The sequence below is a fragment of the Toxorhynchites rutilus genome, chromosome 2 (assembly GCF_029784135.1).
Source record: "Toxorhynchites rutilus septentrionalis strain SRP chromosome 2, ASM2978413v1, whole genome shotgun sequence".
In the NCBI taxonomy this organism is placed as follows: Eukaryota; Metazoa; Arthropoda; class Insecta; order Diptera; family Culicidae; genus Toxorhynchites; species Toxorhynchites rutilus.
In genome coordinates, this window is record NC_073745.1 from 327505467 (window position 1) to 327522139 (window position 16673).

The following is a 16673-nucleotide window of genomic DNA, read 5'->3' on the forward strand; positions in this document are numbered from 1 at the left end:
TTTTTGTCTAAGAGTTGGGTGACAAATATTAGGTGACAAATATTTTTTTTCGATATGTTTTCTAAAATAAATTGTATTATTTGCACTTCAGAAATCGCATATCGCTTGAGCGATTCAATAAGTCAATAATCTTAATTGAGAATTATGTACTTTAAGGGCGAAATAAAGATATATTTCATTTGCATAGATAATTTTTATTATTTTTAATTATTAATTATTATTTTTAAATGAGTATTTAACAGATTTTCATTTTTGTTCCTTCCTTCCTTACCCCTGGTGAAAGATAGGTTCAACTCAAAATAATCTTCCGGGTAGCTACAACATATATAACATATAAAGGATTTCCGATTCAATGTAAAATAGTATTTCTCTATTTTTTTTTCATAAATTAAAAAAAAATGTATCTAAGGTCTAAAAAACCGAAAAAAGGAATTTCAGTTGCCATTCTAATGGTAGCTTCATAATATCTCTATCAGGTCTTGCTCCTTATTAACGAAAAACCATAGCAATAGATTTTTACAATTTTCTCTTGATCCCAGTTTCCTATCCCTCTGTAGATTTTCCAATGCGAGAAAAAGGTTATAATCGTTTGGTGCAAGGTCCGTACAATATGGTGGGTGCATTAAAACACCCCAATCAAGCTCTCGGAATTGTGTGGCCTTGCGTTGTCCTGATGGAACACAACACCTCTTCTGTTGGCCAATCCTGAACGTTTCTGGTCAATCGCTAGCTTCAAACGGTCCATTTGTTGACAGTAGAGATCATAATTTAGTGTATTGCACTGAAAAAAAAATTTATTTTTTTAAATTAATAAATTAAATTGCACGTATTTTATTGTTGCTATATCGGCATCATAAGCATCAATCACAATTTCAGCGGCCTGGCTTGCATTTCCGCATTTATAAAATAAAAAGTGTAAAATGTACCGAATTTTCTCTTAGAAATGCGTGAAACGTCGAGATCTGGTGTCATCTCGAAAAAACATTTTTGGCCGGAAATCGACCTTCTGGGACTTAGCCTGAGTGACCAAAAAATCCAAACTTTGAGTGCTTTGAGGCACCCCTAAATCTTGTACGATTGAGCTGAAATTTTGCACAGGTCATTTTTTGGACCAATAAACAAAATTTACATGGTCGGTTTTTGGAATTCGATGATGAAGATGTTTCCATACATCCATAGTCACCCTAGTGGACAGCTTTGAAAAATATCACAACTGTATTCCCTACCCTACTAAAATTCGATAGCAACACTTTCTTTTTAAACTCGATAAACATCCGCTGATAAGGCTGCCCGAAATCACCGTCTAGCTCAAACTTCATTGATAAGCTATCTCAGCCACCAAATTGTTTGGTTTACCTGCGGTACGCGCTAATTGCACCAGTTGTCAGTTCTCTACCTAACGACGAACATGTTTCTTGTGTTTGTGACACTTTTGCTCTGCGTACTCTCTGGTGGACTGGGTAACCAAATGTGGATATCGACGGAAAAACAATTTGCCAACTAAATCACACGGATCTTCCCTTCAGATCGCTCGATTTGTGCCAACGAAACATCACAGAGGTTCGCAAGAATGCAAATGTTCTGGAAAGTGTTACGTCCTCTACCATTGCTATCGCCTTGTGCAATAATAACATCACCAAAGTGGATTCGGGCGCGTTTCAAACATACGAAGCACTGGAGATGCTGAATTTCAACGCCAATCCAGAGTTACAGTTCCCATCGGATGGGTCTCAATTTCTTAGCTCGCAAAGTCTGATGCGTTTGGATTGCGTAGAATGCGGTATCATCAAAATCTACAAAGATACACTCAAGGGCATGTCAAATCTCAGGCAAATCTATCTAAGCGAAAACATGATCGAGATGATCGAAGACGAAGCCTTTCGGGCGAACCGTGCTCTCCAGGAGGTAGATCTCCGTGGAAATAAATTGACCCGTGTTCCCGGAGGAATATTCCTAGGGCTTCAGAGTTTACACCGTGTCGATTTAGATTCCAATTCATTGCTTGCGCCCCACCAAGATCAACCATTTCTAACGAATGATTATTTGAAAGTGCTGAGCTGCAATGAATGTGGTTTCGAGGTCATTTACGAGCGTACGTTCGCCGGACTACCCCGGCTTGAGGAGCTCTATCTCCGACAAAATAACATTAGGGAAGTTCAAAATACTGCACTTATTTCCAATGAATATCTCAATACATTGATGTTGCAGGATAATAATATCGAAAGCTTAAGTTTGAAACTGACCAAAATACCGATATTGAGTTTGGGAGGTAACTGTATCAAATTCGATTGCTCCAGACCTGATCGTGCCTATTTAATGCGCATGAGTGGAGTTCAATGTATCGATGAAACCCCAATACGTGTAACTGAAACGTATGTTTTCAACAGAGATCCAACGTTGTTGGAGGAAATCCCTCCAAATGAACCGAAGTTAGTGCATTCACAGCAAAATTCTGCGGTAACGAAAACCACCACAGAAACCGAGATCGTCATCGGAATTTCCGATTGGTACATAACGAGCTATTTAACGATCATTTATTTGGCATGCAGCGGTGTGTTGATATTTTTACTATGCGTTCTGTGGAAAATGGAGAAATATGACTCAGATCCGGGAGTCAATTTTTACGCAGAAGGTGTTCTAAACCCCAGTCCCATCTACAAACCGATTCAATGAGTTATTTTTAATGGGTTCCGATGACTGTTTAGCTTTAGTAATCATACTTTCACGAACGAAGACATGTGATAAGCGACTTGACATGATATTAAATAAAGCAAGATAAGCGCTGGTCGACGGTAGAGGTGAGTGTTGTTGTTAATCGATATCACCTTTCGATAATGGGGGTTTATATTGTTTATATTGTTCAAAGTACTCCAAAGGGTGTTTCAATGGCTTAACAATGTATGATTTCTTCAATTCTACCACGCAACTAATTGTAAGCCTGCAACGGAATTATACATTTTTTCAGTGATGCAGAAAAAGGGGGGATGAGTAACAAAACAAGCGATGTTCACAGCATCGAATGGCTGAAAATTTGCTTCATCAGAGATCCTTCTTTCATACACTAGCGCAAATATTTCCCTCCCGCCATCACCCTTCCTTGTTTGTATTATCACGGCTGCATAAGTTGCACCACCAAACAATCGTCCAACTTAGCATCAAAAAGTCTGTTGGATTGTTGGATCGCGCACGAGAGCAGATATAAATGGGGTTTTAGCGTAACAAAGATGTGATATTTGTACGTACGGGTTAAGAAGAACACACGTACGTACACAAAGCCATATATCTAAACTATTTATACAGTCGTTCTATCCTAAACCAATACAGCGCGGACTCGATTATATACAGTCTTCGATTTCTTTTCACTGTCTATAATCGAATCCTGTATATAATCGAGTCAAAACAAAAAATATTTTTTACTGTTTTTTTGCATGTATTTGGTTTTTGGAAAAAAGGGGAATTTGATTTTGATTCATCCCCTTAAAGTCAGAAAACACCTTTCTCACATGACAAAAATAAATTTATCCATATTCTCTCAGGAGGTGATAGACGATCATATTTGATGAAAAAAATATTTTACGCATATGGTCGAGTTTCAACAATGACAGAGTTATAGAACTTTTTTCCTATTTCGGATTCTGTTACCTTAAACTGGCTCTGCATTGAAATGTACGCTGCCGAAGACGATTTTGTTGTTTTCATTTAAAAGATGAGAAAATTTAGTACAGGATATAGTAGTGGAACATCTAAATTAGTGGGTTTTAATAACATTTTGGAAGTGATGAAGTTAAAAGTTAATGATTTTCAATTTGTTATTATTAATTTTATCCTAAAAAAAAAATTGTATGAAACTATATATATTGTCTCTATCAATAAAATTGAAGCTATTTGCTCTACAATTTGTTCTCTTACACCCAACTTCTATCTTTCTTAATTTGGCTGCAATTTCGATACAATCAACTCCCGGTAAACATTCAAGCAAATTCTTTCAAAAATAAATTATTTTTACCCCACTGTACATGTACAGTGGGGTACATAGCCACTTAAATTTCACCTTAACGTTGAAAGGTTACATTTCTTCTTGAAATACGTCATATTCGAAATATAAAAAAAAAATGTTTTTCCAAACTATTTACAATCGAGTCCAAAATTTTATATAACCGAATCACATACAATCGAGTCTGTATATAATCGAGTCCGACCTGTAGTGGTTCTCCGACTTTCATGAAAATATGTAGTTTTGTGTCTTATCACAAAATAATAAGCCCGTCTTTTTTAATTCTTCATTTGGGTGACCATTTTTGCTGAATCGTGAAGTGTCTGTCAATCAAACATTCTTCACAGGCTTTTGAGTTTTGCACCACAAGTTCAATATTTACTGCGTTGAAAAGGTCAAGTTACTTCGCAAATAAGAACAATTTTCGGAATGTTTGTTTCCATTGGAAGAAAAGTACAGCTGAAGCGCATTGAATGCTTGTGGAAGTTTATAATGACTTTGCACCATCGGATAGATATTGTAGAGAATGGTTTCTACGATTTAAAAGTGGTTATTTGAGTGTTTAAAACAAAAAGTTAGCAGACTAGAGTCAAAAATATTCCATCTATTCATTGCTTCTAACTATTTGGAAAATAACGGATGGGAAATTCTGATTCACCCGTTTCATATCTTAGAGCAGGGATGGCCAAACGGTAGTCCGTGGTCTACCGATCACCCGCGTAGGTATACCTAGGCGCCCGCCAGCTAGTCTAGGGTAGTGTCACCTCCAAACACAATGGATTAGATAACCGTCCACTCCTTGCCATGATCATTTTATTAGGTGTTTATTCTAACCTCAATAAAACATAATAGTTGACAGTTGCACAGTAGATATTATTTCATTCAAGTATCCGTTTTAATATTTTCGTTCAGGTTTTAAGTTATTTAATATTACCACTATAATTTGTAATAGAGCAAAAAATTGTAACTAGGACCAATTTAAACAATATTTTCTCCAGGCATATCATTTGTTGAATGTTCAATTGAAAATGCGGAAACAAACAAAATTTTGTTTTTATTGATTTTCGAAACCTTGTAATTAATATAAACAAAATTATCTGAGAAAACTTCGACTTTGAGGACTGCGAATGCGAGTTTGAAGTATTGTTACTTTAATGTTAAAACTATGATAAGTAATGTGAATTAATTGTGTAGATTTCATTCAAGAAATATAGTCATGAAAAGAGAAACTAGTGAATAAGAAATCAGAAATTTCTAAAATTAGATATTGGACCCTATCATGTAATTCAAGTTGAACAGTACAGTCGGTATAATTTTTCGAAGTGTTTGGTTTGCTTGTTGCATTCCTGATGTTTTGTTTTGGGAAACGTTTCAAATATACAATTCGCCGACATTCGAGAGTGAACTCGATTCGGTGAGATTCTATCGATTTACCAAATACGAAAATCTGTTCGGTGTGATAGTTATAGGGATCGAATCTATCGTTCGATTCAATTTACATGGTAGGGGAAATATTTCCGATAGATAGTTTCAGTCTTCAAAATGCAACGTGGTGATGGTGTGTAACAAGTTTTTTTGTACTTAGTTGAGCTCTCTCTCCTTTTTTACACATAGATATGATCACGCTCCGAAACACGGATCAAATGTTTTATTTTCAGCACCGTTTTTGCACCGAGTTTGGTATAGGCACAGCGATTTGCGACGTATTTCTATACCTGTCTTACCGCGATCGAATCTGGTTTGCTTGTAATACTGTTGAGTTATTTTTCTTCACGCAAGCGTATACGGTTGGTATGGAGGCGCGCTGCTGTTTTTATACTTTGATTTGAACGAGCGAAGACAAAACGGGCGCTAGAATTTGATGTGTGTGTATAAAATGAGGTGCGGATCACACAAGTGAGAAGCGATGTTTAGTATCTGAATTATGCGCTGTGTTCATTCGGCGTTCTCATTTTTATGAATTTAGTACACTTCGTACCAAGAGAGAACACGTGTTTGTGATGAACGCGCGCCGATGAAAATTAAACTCAAGTGCAGCGCAGCGTATGTTTTCTGAAGACGGGATAGTTTCATTAAGAATTTGTCAACATTTTTTTTAATAAAACACAGGTTCTTTGATATAGTGAGTTCAAATTTATTTTGATCGTAGTTCAATTCTTACATTTTAAGAATGAAATTTGATTTCGATCATATGACCATCACGGACCCGTTTACATCGAATGATCCGTTGAACCCAATTTTCCACTACTCGGCCACACATTTCGACCGGAATGTACATCTTTGAAGTTAAGATCTTTCAATTCTGCTTAAAAATAGTTTCCCAACATGTCGCGGGAGCGTTCTCCATTGACGGTAACATGACGGTCGTTCTCATTGACGAAAAAATACGACCCAATCACTTCTCCGGCATTAAAACCACACCAAATAGTATTTTTCTGCGAAAGCTATGATGTTTCTTGAAACACAAAAAGGTTTGCATCTGGCCAATAACGCATATTTTGCTTGCTGACCATTGTTGGTCATTAAGCCAGAAATGAACCTCATCGCTGAAGATGATTTTGTGATAAAAATCATAATTTGCTTTAAGATTCGCCAGAGCTCAATCGGAGAAGTCTCGGCACTTCATATGATCAAGTGGCTTTAGTTCTTGAGACTCAAGAGCCCAAGATCTTTTCACAAAATACGCCATAATGAGGTTTGAGAGGTGCCCAATTTCTGAGAACGCCGTACAATTGACCGATTTTGGTCATTTCGGATAGATTTATTACTTGCGGCTTGCAATATTTTCGTTGCTTCTTGCGGGGTGGCTTCTCGTGGGCATTGGAACATCCAATAACGAAAATGTAGACTCAAATTGGGTCACTAAACTATGCACAGCCACGGCTGGGACGATTTTCACGGCTGAAAATTGAAGTAAACGCACTTAAAGTTGCAACCATCTACTCTGGTAGTAATTTTTCACAAATATTAAGCATTGCTCGTTCCTGTACTTCACCATGATGAAAATGTTGATTTTGACTAACGTTTTGACATTGACAGAACATTAAAACGTTTTACGGACTCGTTCACACGAAGACACGAAATTGTCAAGTCGCTAATGGATGACCCTTTACGTCTAGGTAATTAGGGAATATAATGATCATCTCGGGTGTATTTTTATGAAAAATAATTGTTTTGTATGTTCATAAATGACAGATTTTACTTTACAGAAAATAAAGTAATACTTTTCAATTATTTGGTAACCGATAATTATTTTTATATTTGAAATACTTTTCATTGAATATTTATTAAAGGGTGTGTCACATCAAATTGCATCACGGAAAAATCGCTGTAGAAATTTATTTTTTAGGAATTATATCTTCAGCTTTCGCTTATAATCAGATAAGAGTGTATAGATCACGTTGGCCATGCTTCACTGTCAATTTTTCGTAAATTTGGAAAAATATCGTCGAACGAAAAAGAGCGTCGTGAATTAATCCTGCGCACTCATTTCGAGAATCCGGAGTTGTCACATCGGGACATCGGTAAGATGCTGGGAATCGTTCAATCCACGGTCAGCAGAGTACTAAACCGATACTTTGAGAACCTAACCATCAACCGCAAGGTGAAGAACGGCAAAAATGGATGCTCCATTAGTGAAAAAGATCACAAGCGCGTAGTTAAGCAGTTTAGACGTGATCCGAGAAGTTCGGTCCGGGATGTCGCCAATAAGCTGAATTTGTCATGTTCATTCGTCCAGCGGACCAAGCAGCGGGAGGGCCTGCGTACATACAAGGTTCAGAAGGCTCAACATGGTGGGGAAGACGCGAGCCCGGAAGCTGTACACCGAAATGCTGACGAAGCCGCATTGCCTGGTGATGGACGACGAAACCTACGTCAAAGCGGACTTTCGTCAGCTGCCGGGCCTGTTGTTCTTCTCCGCAGAGGACAAATTCAGCGTTCCGGAGGAGATTCGCAAGCAGAAACTATCCAAGTTTGCCAAAAAGTACATGGTGTGGCAAGCGATCTGCTCTTGCGGAAAGCGGAGCGCCCCCTTCGTGATGACCGGCACGGTAAACGGGCAGGTTTACCTTAAGGAGTGCCTACAGAAGCGGTTACTACCACTATTGAAGCAGCACGAGGGCCCGACCATCTTCTGGCCGGATCTCGCTTCGTGCCACTATTCAAAGGACGTGTTGGAGTGGTACGAAGCCAACGGGGTCACCTTCGTGCCAAAGGAAATGAACCCGCCCAACGCGCCGGAGCTTCGCCCAATAGAGAAATATTGGGCGATTATGAAGCAGGCCCTCCGGAAGAACCAAAAGTTGTCAAATCGGAGGTGGACTTCAAGAGAAAATGGATTTCTGTTCAAAAAAAACTACAACCTGACGTTGTACAGAACCTTATGGACGGGGTAAAGAAGAAGGTGAGAGCATACGGGCTTGGGCTCGAAGTATGAATAAAAAGAAAATGCCAAAAGTTGTTTAATAGTTTTTATTTTACTGTCTAAAATTTTCAAAAGGATCGGTCTACTGGGCGAATTTCTACAGCGTTTTTTCCGCGATGCAATTTGATGTGACACACCCTTTAGTATGATCTATGCTTTTTCTTTAATTAACCATCTCACAGTCTCGGTCTAACTGACCGAGAATCAATTTTTTTTCTTAGGAGACTAATGAAACTGAATTAAATTAAAAGAACCTTATCAGATGAAGTGTTCAAATATTTGTTGAGTTTTTCGCCAAGAAACGCAAGATGTATTTTCCATTGAAGCGGGCTTTTCGAAATATCCATTTCCGGTACTTTTTTAAATGAATGTATAAAGTTTGGACAGGATTTGAAGGGATAACGCCTTTCAGACTAGTCGAACGTATCATATCAAAGGCAAACATTACCACTCAACCATGGTTTCATTTAAAATCCTTCCGGATACAAGTCCATCACTGATAATCAACGCATATCGATGATTCTTCGTCATCCCCCGAGAGCGCTTCACCACTTTTTGCAAATAAAAACTAGTGGTTTACTTATGATAGCGTAATGTTCCCCCTTATATTGAACGCTACCTAACGTTTAAACTTAGTTATCAGCCATTCCCAGCGGTGGTATAAGTCGTAAAATGGATTTAGCAACAGCGCACTGGCTGATTTTGATAGTTGCCCTTCGTGGGATTCGGTGAGAATAAATTCAATACTAGTTTCTACTGGTATCAAAAACCTGACTCTATTCTAATTTTTCCTTATACAGAAATGCCTATTCTACCCCGGATGAATCACAAGTCAACGTCTCAGGCAAATGCATACCCACATCCACAAATCCGGTTGAGATAAGGGATTGCAACATCACCACCATCGATGCAGACTGTTTGGCTCCGTTCGGCTGGATCACAACGCTCGACATGAGCTTCAATAGGCAGTTTGATTTCCCTCCGGATGGGCGTCCTTTTTTGCATCACGCGCGGCTAATGTTTTACCATTGCGAGTCTTGCGGTATCACCACGATACACGAGCGAACCTTTGCGAAACTTCGTCAGCTGATGGTGCTGAATTTGCGCTCGAACGAAATAACGACGGTTCATACGGACGCCTTCAGTTACTGCAACTTGGGTTACCTGAATCTGGCGAACAACCAAATTGAGCAGTTCAACAAGTGGCACAAGCTGGAGAAAGTACACCATTTGATGACGCTCGATATTAGCGGAAATCGACGTTTGAATTTGAATGATTTGGCTGGTGATTTTCGCAGTCTTAGCTGGGTGTTATGTAGAGAATGCGGACTGAGCAGACTCGATGGGCGTTGGTTTAAACTAGCGATTCGACTCGAGAAGCTAGATTTGGCAAATAACTTCATTGAAATAGTGCCGAAAGATAACTTCATAGAACATCATCGATTGACCAATATGAATCTTAACCACAATCCGTTGCAGTTTCTAGATTTTGCCAATGAAAGGTTAGAAATATTGTCATGTGTTGGTTGTAATTTAACAAAGCTCACCATAGAATCCGTTCAATATTTACCCAGCTTGAAAAGTCTTGATTTGCGTAATAACAAAATTGCAACGGTAAACCCACTGTCACTCTTTCACAATAAAGAACTGAAGAAACTACTATTGGATAACAATCTGCTCGTGGACTTCCCCGAGGAAGTCTTACGAACAACAAAGTCCCTGGAAACTCTTTGTTTGGATAATAACTACTTCCAACCGAATCGCACATTTACGGATTTCAAGCTTCTCTATAAGTCAATGAAACTTCGGAACGACTGTGCAGCTGGACCTGATCATCGATACCACTTCGAGCGGTTTACACCCGATTTCTTAGAGCAAGGGATCTCTTTGTATTCGAGCGATCTTCTCGAGTGTAGCGAGAACGTTAACATATCCTACCGAAACGTAGTTCTAATTGAGCCGATGGTATATGCAAATTGTGCCCTGCTAAAATCATTGGAAATGGACGGAAATCCAAAATTCTTGTTTTACCAGAATCATCCCTTCCTCCACAGCGAATCACTGGAAGTGTATTCTTGTAAACATTGTGGAATAACTGCCCTTTATAGTGATACATTTACGGAGCTTCCTGAGTTGAAGTCACTGTTACTTCAGGAGAACCCCTTGAAGAGATTATATTCAGTGGACATATTCGAAAGGAATCCAAAACTGGAGATTCTTAGGTTGGATCATAATCAACTGCAAGAGATGAGCGCACTGATTCTACACAACCAGGAGTCATTTAAAACAGTCAACGTCAGTCACAACTCGTACCTTTCGTTCAACTTGAGCCTGTATTTCATTGATCAGCCATCGGTCTCGGTCTTTCATGGGGTGAGTTGTGCCATCACGCAGATAACCCGTTACAGTTTCAGCATGATGCCGAACCTAATGGAAATTTACCTCTCGGAAAATCCTATTGCCACGATCGATTCGGAAGCTTTTAGAAATAACCAACAACTGCGAATACTGTATCTGGCGCGAACACAGCTGCGAGTCTTCCCGGTCGATGCCGTGAACCATCTTCAGCAACTGGCGGTGTTGTGTCTTTACGGGCTGGACCGGTATGAGGTGGACAATGCAGACAATAAAGGAAATAATGCGGAACTAAGCGAGCTTTTCAGCAGCAGAAAGTTACACTGTAAGGCTGGCGAATGGTTCATCTCTAGATTAGTCCCCACATCTGGAGCGGGCAGTCAAGGGCTTCCGAGTGAAGTGATAAGCCATCGATTATCCGTCTTTCCCACCGTTGGAAGCCAAGAGCTCATGAGTATGTCAGCCAATAGCGGTGAAACAACGGTCCGTATGATTTTGTTGGTAACAAATGTCGTTCTCCTCTTCGCATGGCTATGAAGCTGTGGACCAATTATGGAGTATCTAACTTCGCAATCTGATATCTCGCACAGGACTAGCAGAAAAACTAACGCTCAGCTCCGTTAAGGGTTATTCCGAAATGGACACAAAAAAGTAAAACTTCTACGCATTTCTTAAAAGAAAAAGTCAAATATTTAATTCAAATGAGTTGATGAAGTTGATGCCATTTGACGCTGCAAAAATATTTCTCTTTATTCAGGAAAGAAATGGATTTCGCCATTTCGCACATTTTAGAATTAAAAACCATGACACTTTTTTTAGAAATTAAGAACAAACGATAGACCGAAAAAAACAATTCAAAGTTTAATGAACAGCTTCTGGGATGGAAGCCGGCATACAGAAGAATAAATTGTCCATGCCTTTGGTTTGAAATTGGTATATTCTATAATTGACTGAATCGAAAATTCGTTAACACTTTCTTAAAGTTCGAGAGAACTCCACGAACTCTCCCAAATAAAGAAACGATATTGATTGTTAATTTGGATCAGCCCATGATATTCTTCGTTTGGAATCATTCCATTTCCATTTCATTGAACTGTAACGCTAAAATAAGGATTTAAGACCCCCTCCCACTCCTTACCTAGAGCAAGATTTACCCCCACAACACGATGTGGCGAAACCTCGATAGACACACAAGGCACCGTTTACATTCAACGGTGACAGATTCTATACCCAAACCCGCATTGGCAGAAAATATTTCATCTTCGGCTGTTTCAAAAGCTGTAAATTTTTTGTATGTATGGGAGCAGACATCTCTTTCTTTTTGACATAGGACTATGTCATTAATTTCTATATAGGGGGGTCACACTACGAAAAATGTAACGATTCATTAAGAGTTTTCAAACGCATATTACTTGAAATATCGTTATTGCGACATAGGTTGTGTTATTAGACAGAAAATTTATGCAGAATTTTTTTGCTTAACACACGATCAGAAAATATACTAGGAGAAGACGGGGTGAGACCGCCCGGCGGGGTAAGACGGACCACTTCTAGTTTTTCTAAGAAATCCTCTGTATTTTAGCAAATATGCTACGCAAGAAGCATTAATAGCATATTTTTTTCATTCCGAAACGCCTTGCAACACTTGAGTGCACGAAATATCAAAATTGTAAACAAAACAAAGTTTTCGTCCATTGCGGCTGCAAGCGATCTAATTTTCGATGTAACCAAAATAAGGATTTCTCCATCAAAAACTGTATATTCCGTTAGTTGCCAGTATCCAAATCCTTAAGTAGATTGTTCCGGTTCTGACTGCGTGAAAAGGTATGTAAAATATAATATAAAATGCGTGTGAAGTGCAAAATAATGCAAAAGGTGCTCTGGGGGGAAGACGGACCATTTTCGACGGGGTAAAAGCGCCACACGTTGTGATATTGAATGATTTGCATATCGAATGCGGATGCAATGTACGTTGGATAATGATGGACGCATGTCTATCAGGACAGCTTCAGTCAGTTTTGGAATTCTTAGAACCACCCAAAAATCAAAGGCAATAAATCACCGACGATGGAGCTCGGATCCATTGATCCAGTTTTTACCACTACTCAGGAACAAGAACTGGTGGAGCATTTGCTGCAGCTGGAGAATCAATTCTATGCCATCACAATGCGAGATGTTAGGGAACTGACACTCGAGCTGGCTGAACGATGCAACATATCGAATCGGAACTAGAAATGCCTACTTCGGGGTAATTCAGACTTCACGTGAACAGATTTTGAGAGATTGTAGACCCACATAGATAATCGTCCTTATAGATTCCGGAAATATGATAAATTTTACACGAATATTTTCAAAACTCTGTACGTGGAATATGGATGGCCTTTCCAGAAGTTTGTGTGTAGTTTATGAAGAACCCTAAACATTTAGTACCTTATACAACACTGTTCCTGTTATTTTTACTAGACTAAACTGTTTGAAAATAGCATCACTCTGGGCCTGATTCTCGAATACACTACGAATACACTTCACGGTGGAAACGGTATGAAACGCATTCGCGATGATAACGGTACGGTGTCGACATCTGGTAGCGAGATTAGTTTCCCACTAAATTTATCATTATAATATCAAATTATCTTCAGATGAAATTTTTGTATGGGATTATTATACCACATGAAGAAAACAAAGTTTTCCACTCACATTGAATACCAGTTTGATACGAAGAAGATAATTTTCATTAAGGTGAAGGTGGAAGCTAGCCACAAATGGCTGCCACAATGGCGCTCATTTCTTTCATCTCCCTCCCTCACCCCTCGCCCGAAAATCAATAATTTTGCGAAACAGTGTGAAGAAAATGATCGTTTTCGCACACTTCCCATGAAGTAATATCAACCAAACTCTAATCGATTACTCACAAGATATTAAATTTTCATCTGCTGTCGCACTGTATAGTGAAAAACGTCGGAAAACTCAAGCAAGTGCTCTGAAAGTTAAATTTTCATTTTTCAATCTTCGGCAATGGTTTTCTTTGTATTGATGAAAGCATCGTTATTTTTTCGACACTGATGCCAGACAACATCATCGAAACAGCTATCAAAACCACTCAATAAAATGTTATTCCTGAGTTATAGCGTTTCATGTTATGAAAATCAATAGGATGAAATTGTGTTGATATCAATACAATCATTATTTTTACGTTTAATGGGTATATAATGTTAGTTTTAGCAACTTTAACATAGGGTAACAAAATTGTATTGCAGAGCTCGGAACACTGCCACGGCTCCCTATGCTTTCAAAAACAGTAAACGGAAAAGTATTACATTCAATCTAAATGTCTCGGCCAACGAAGAGAAGGGTTAAGGCTCTCCAACGTGAATATGTGAAAACAATACGACCAACGAAGGAAAAAAATTGAGGAATTATCAGCATCGATACTATGCGGAAGAACTTGTTAATATCAAAAGAGCCCCAATTCGCATGTGTTATAAATTTGCTCATGCTACGCTCGCGTATAATCAGAATTTTACTTCATATTCAAATGCACCTTCCATATATATTTATGTTTGCAATCGTTCATCGGAACATATCGTTCATACATTTAACTTCAGTATTGAATTGTTATTTTTTTCAAATGTATTCAAAGACTCGTGTCAATGAAGCGCCACACAGTCTGATAAGTGAATTGATCTATTTACATGTGCTTTGCTCTTCTCTCACAAACACTATTACCCCATTTTTACACGTGGGTTTACCTATACTACTACAATGGCTAGCTTCCACCTTCACCTTAATGATTTTTTATTTGAAAAGTGCTCATTGCCTGAAAACTTATCATTATCTGCGACACTTCACTAACTCGTAAAACGTAGTTCAATGGCGTGCCGTTCATTTCGTTTCCACCGTGAAATGTATTCGAGAATCAAGGCCCCTATCTTATCTCGTAATGGTCCGTTTTACCCCGCGGGTGGTCTTTCTTACCCCGCCAGCAAAATAAAATTATTTGTTTTATCATTTTAAAAATTAATAAAAAAAACCGCAAAAAAAGTTTCATGTGCAGTTTCACATTTTTTAGTAGTATATTATTATATAGGGGAGGTGGGGGTAAAATGGACATGTTAAGAAGAACTTCAATTATATCTTTGGAAACTCATGATTTCCAAAACTTTGATGCAGTTTCTTGCAATTCATTATACTGTTTCTCTACCTAATTGGCCAAATATTTTACAAAAAAAGTGTTTTTCAATGTTTTTTACTGAAATTAAAACAGACCGAAAAGTACAACTTTTTTTTCGATGCGGGTAGTATGGACATATAGTGGGGGGAATATGGACAGGTTTGTAATATGTGAAACGTAGAGGTTTATCGATCGCGAGAAGAATAATTTTATTCAACCAAGGTCTGAACTCATCACGAATGTCCGTTGAATGATGCAAAAATCGAATTAATCCACCTAGAAGTGATATCGTGCTTTTCAGCAGTATAAACGGACAGACCCTCAACGATTTTGCTTTTGGTTCGAGTCAGCTTCTCTATAGCCCACATTTGGCGATTTGATTTCCATTTATAGACGCAGGACATTCCTCAGGAACAGAATTAACAGACTTTTCACAGTCCATCTCACCCTCACTGGCAACTGTCCGTTTTACCTCACCAGTACAATTATTTCAATAATTTGAATTTACCACTAAAAACAGAATTTACTTTTCCGTACATACCTAATATCGCTTCTCTGTTAACTCACAAACCGAAATATAACCATCAGCGAATTGAATTTTGATATTAAATCACTCAAAATGCATAATATCGAAGCTGCTAAAATTGATTGTGTCACATTTACCAGAAACCCACTCACCCGAAAGACAGTTACCCGAAAGTCATTCACCCGAATTCCACTCACCCGAATGTAACAAATACCCGAATGCGACGAATACCCGAATGTATCAATTACCCGAATGTAATATCTACCCGAATGCGACACTTACCCGAAAGAAGGATATATTCGAATGATACACGACTTTCTATCAATGGCACAGGCAATGAGAAGAAGACACTTTGATAACTGTATAGTCGAATGGATCCATGGCATGCTCACACAAAGAAAAATCACCTCGGAGCTGGGCGGGTGGTCTAATTATGTGATTGCAACAAAGGGTTGCCCACAAGGAGGCGTTCTATCACCTCTCCTTTGGTCACTAGTAGTTGACGACCTTCTGACAAGTTTAGAGGCAAAAGGTTTTGAAATTGTGGGCTTCGCCGATGATCTAGTCATAATGATACGAGGCAAGTTCGACGACGTGATATCGAGCAGAATGCAGATGGCCTTAAACCTAACACAAAATTGGTGTACCACAGAAGGTCTGAGCATAAATCCCTCGAAAACAACAATTGTTCCATTCACCAAAAAGAAAAAACAGCATCTGCAGTCTTTATATCTTGGGGGAGTGGAAATAAAATGCAGCGCTTCAGTGAAATATCTAGGTGTTATCCTAGATGCTAAACTCAACTGGAATGCGCACTTAGATGCAATAATCAGTAAGGCCAATACAGCCCTATGGGCATGTTCTAAAATGATAGGAAGAACATGGGGTCTTAAACCAAAAATGGTAATGTGGGTCTACACTGCCATTGTGCGGCCTAGAATAACCTATGCCTCATTAGTCTGGTGGCCAAAGACCAAGGAGACTGTAGCTACAAAAAAGCTAAACAAACTCCAACGACTAGCATGCATTGCAATTACTGGAGCAATGCGAAGCACACCCTCGAAGGCACTGGAGGCTATCCTTCACTTGCTACCTCTGAACCAACATGTTCAGCTAGAGGCTAAGAAAAGCGCTCTAAAGCTTAAACAATGGAAAAAAATACTAGACGGAGACAAAATTGGTCACTTGAGCATCCTGAATC

General features: G+C 38.8%; 3 protein-coding genes across 3 annotated transcripts in view; 2 read left to right on the forward strand and 1 right to left on the reverse strand.

The window, feature by feature from the left end:
• Positions 1 to 262: 262 nt before the first annotated feature.
• Positions 263 to 16673, reverse strand: part of LOC129769378 (cytochrome b5-like) — a 61287-nt gene continuing 44876 nt past the window's right edge. The window contains exon 4 of the mRNA XM_055771616.1: positions 263 to 781. Within this exon, the coding sequence (XP_055627591.1) occupies positions 623 to 781 (159 nt within the window). The 3' untranslated portion in view covers positions 263 to 622. The remainder of the gene's footprint in view (positions 782 to 16673) is intronic.
• Positions 1378 to 3261, forward strand: LOC129769377 (leucine-rich repeats and immunoglobulin-like domains protein sma-10). The gene is made up of 2 exons (XM_055771615.1): positions 1378 to 1470; positions 1527 to 3261. The coding sequence occupies exons 1-2, from the start codon at positions 1409 to 1411 to the stop codon at positions 2671 to 2673; spliced, it is 1209 nt and encodes a 402-aa protein (XP_055627590.1). The 5' UTR covers positions 1378 to 1408; the 3' UTR covers positions 2674 to 3261.
• On the forward strand, positions 9037 to 11678 carry LOC129769375 (leucine-rich repeat-containing G-protein coupled receptor 6-like). The gene is made up of 2 exons (XM_055771612.1): positions 9037 to 9148; positions 9221 to 11678. Exons 1-2 carry the CDS (start codon positions 9093 to 9095, stop codon positions 11310 to 11312), a joined length of 2148 nt encoding a protein of 715 aa, XP_055627587.1. The 5' UTR covers positions 9037 to 9092; the 3' UTR covers positions 11313 to 11678.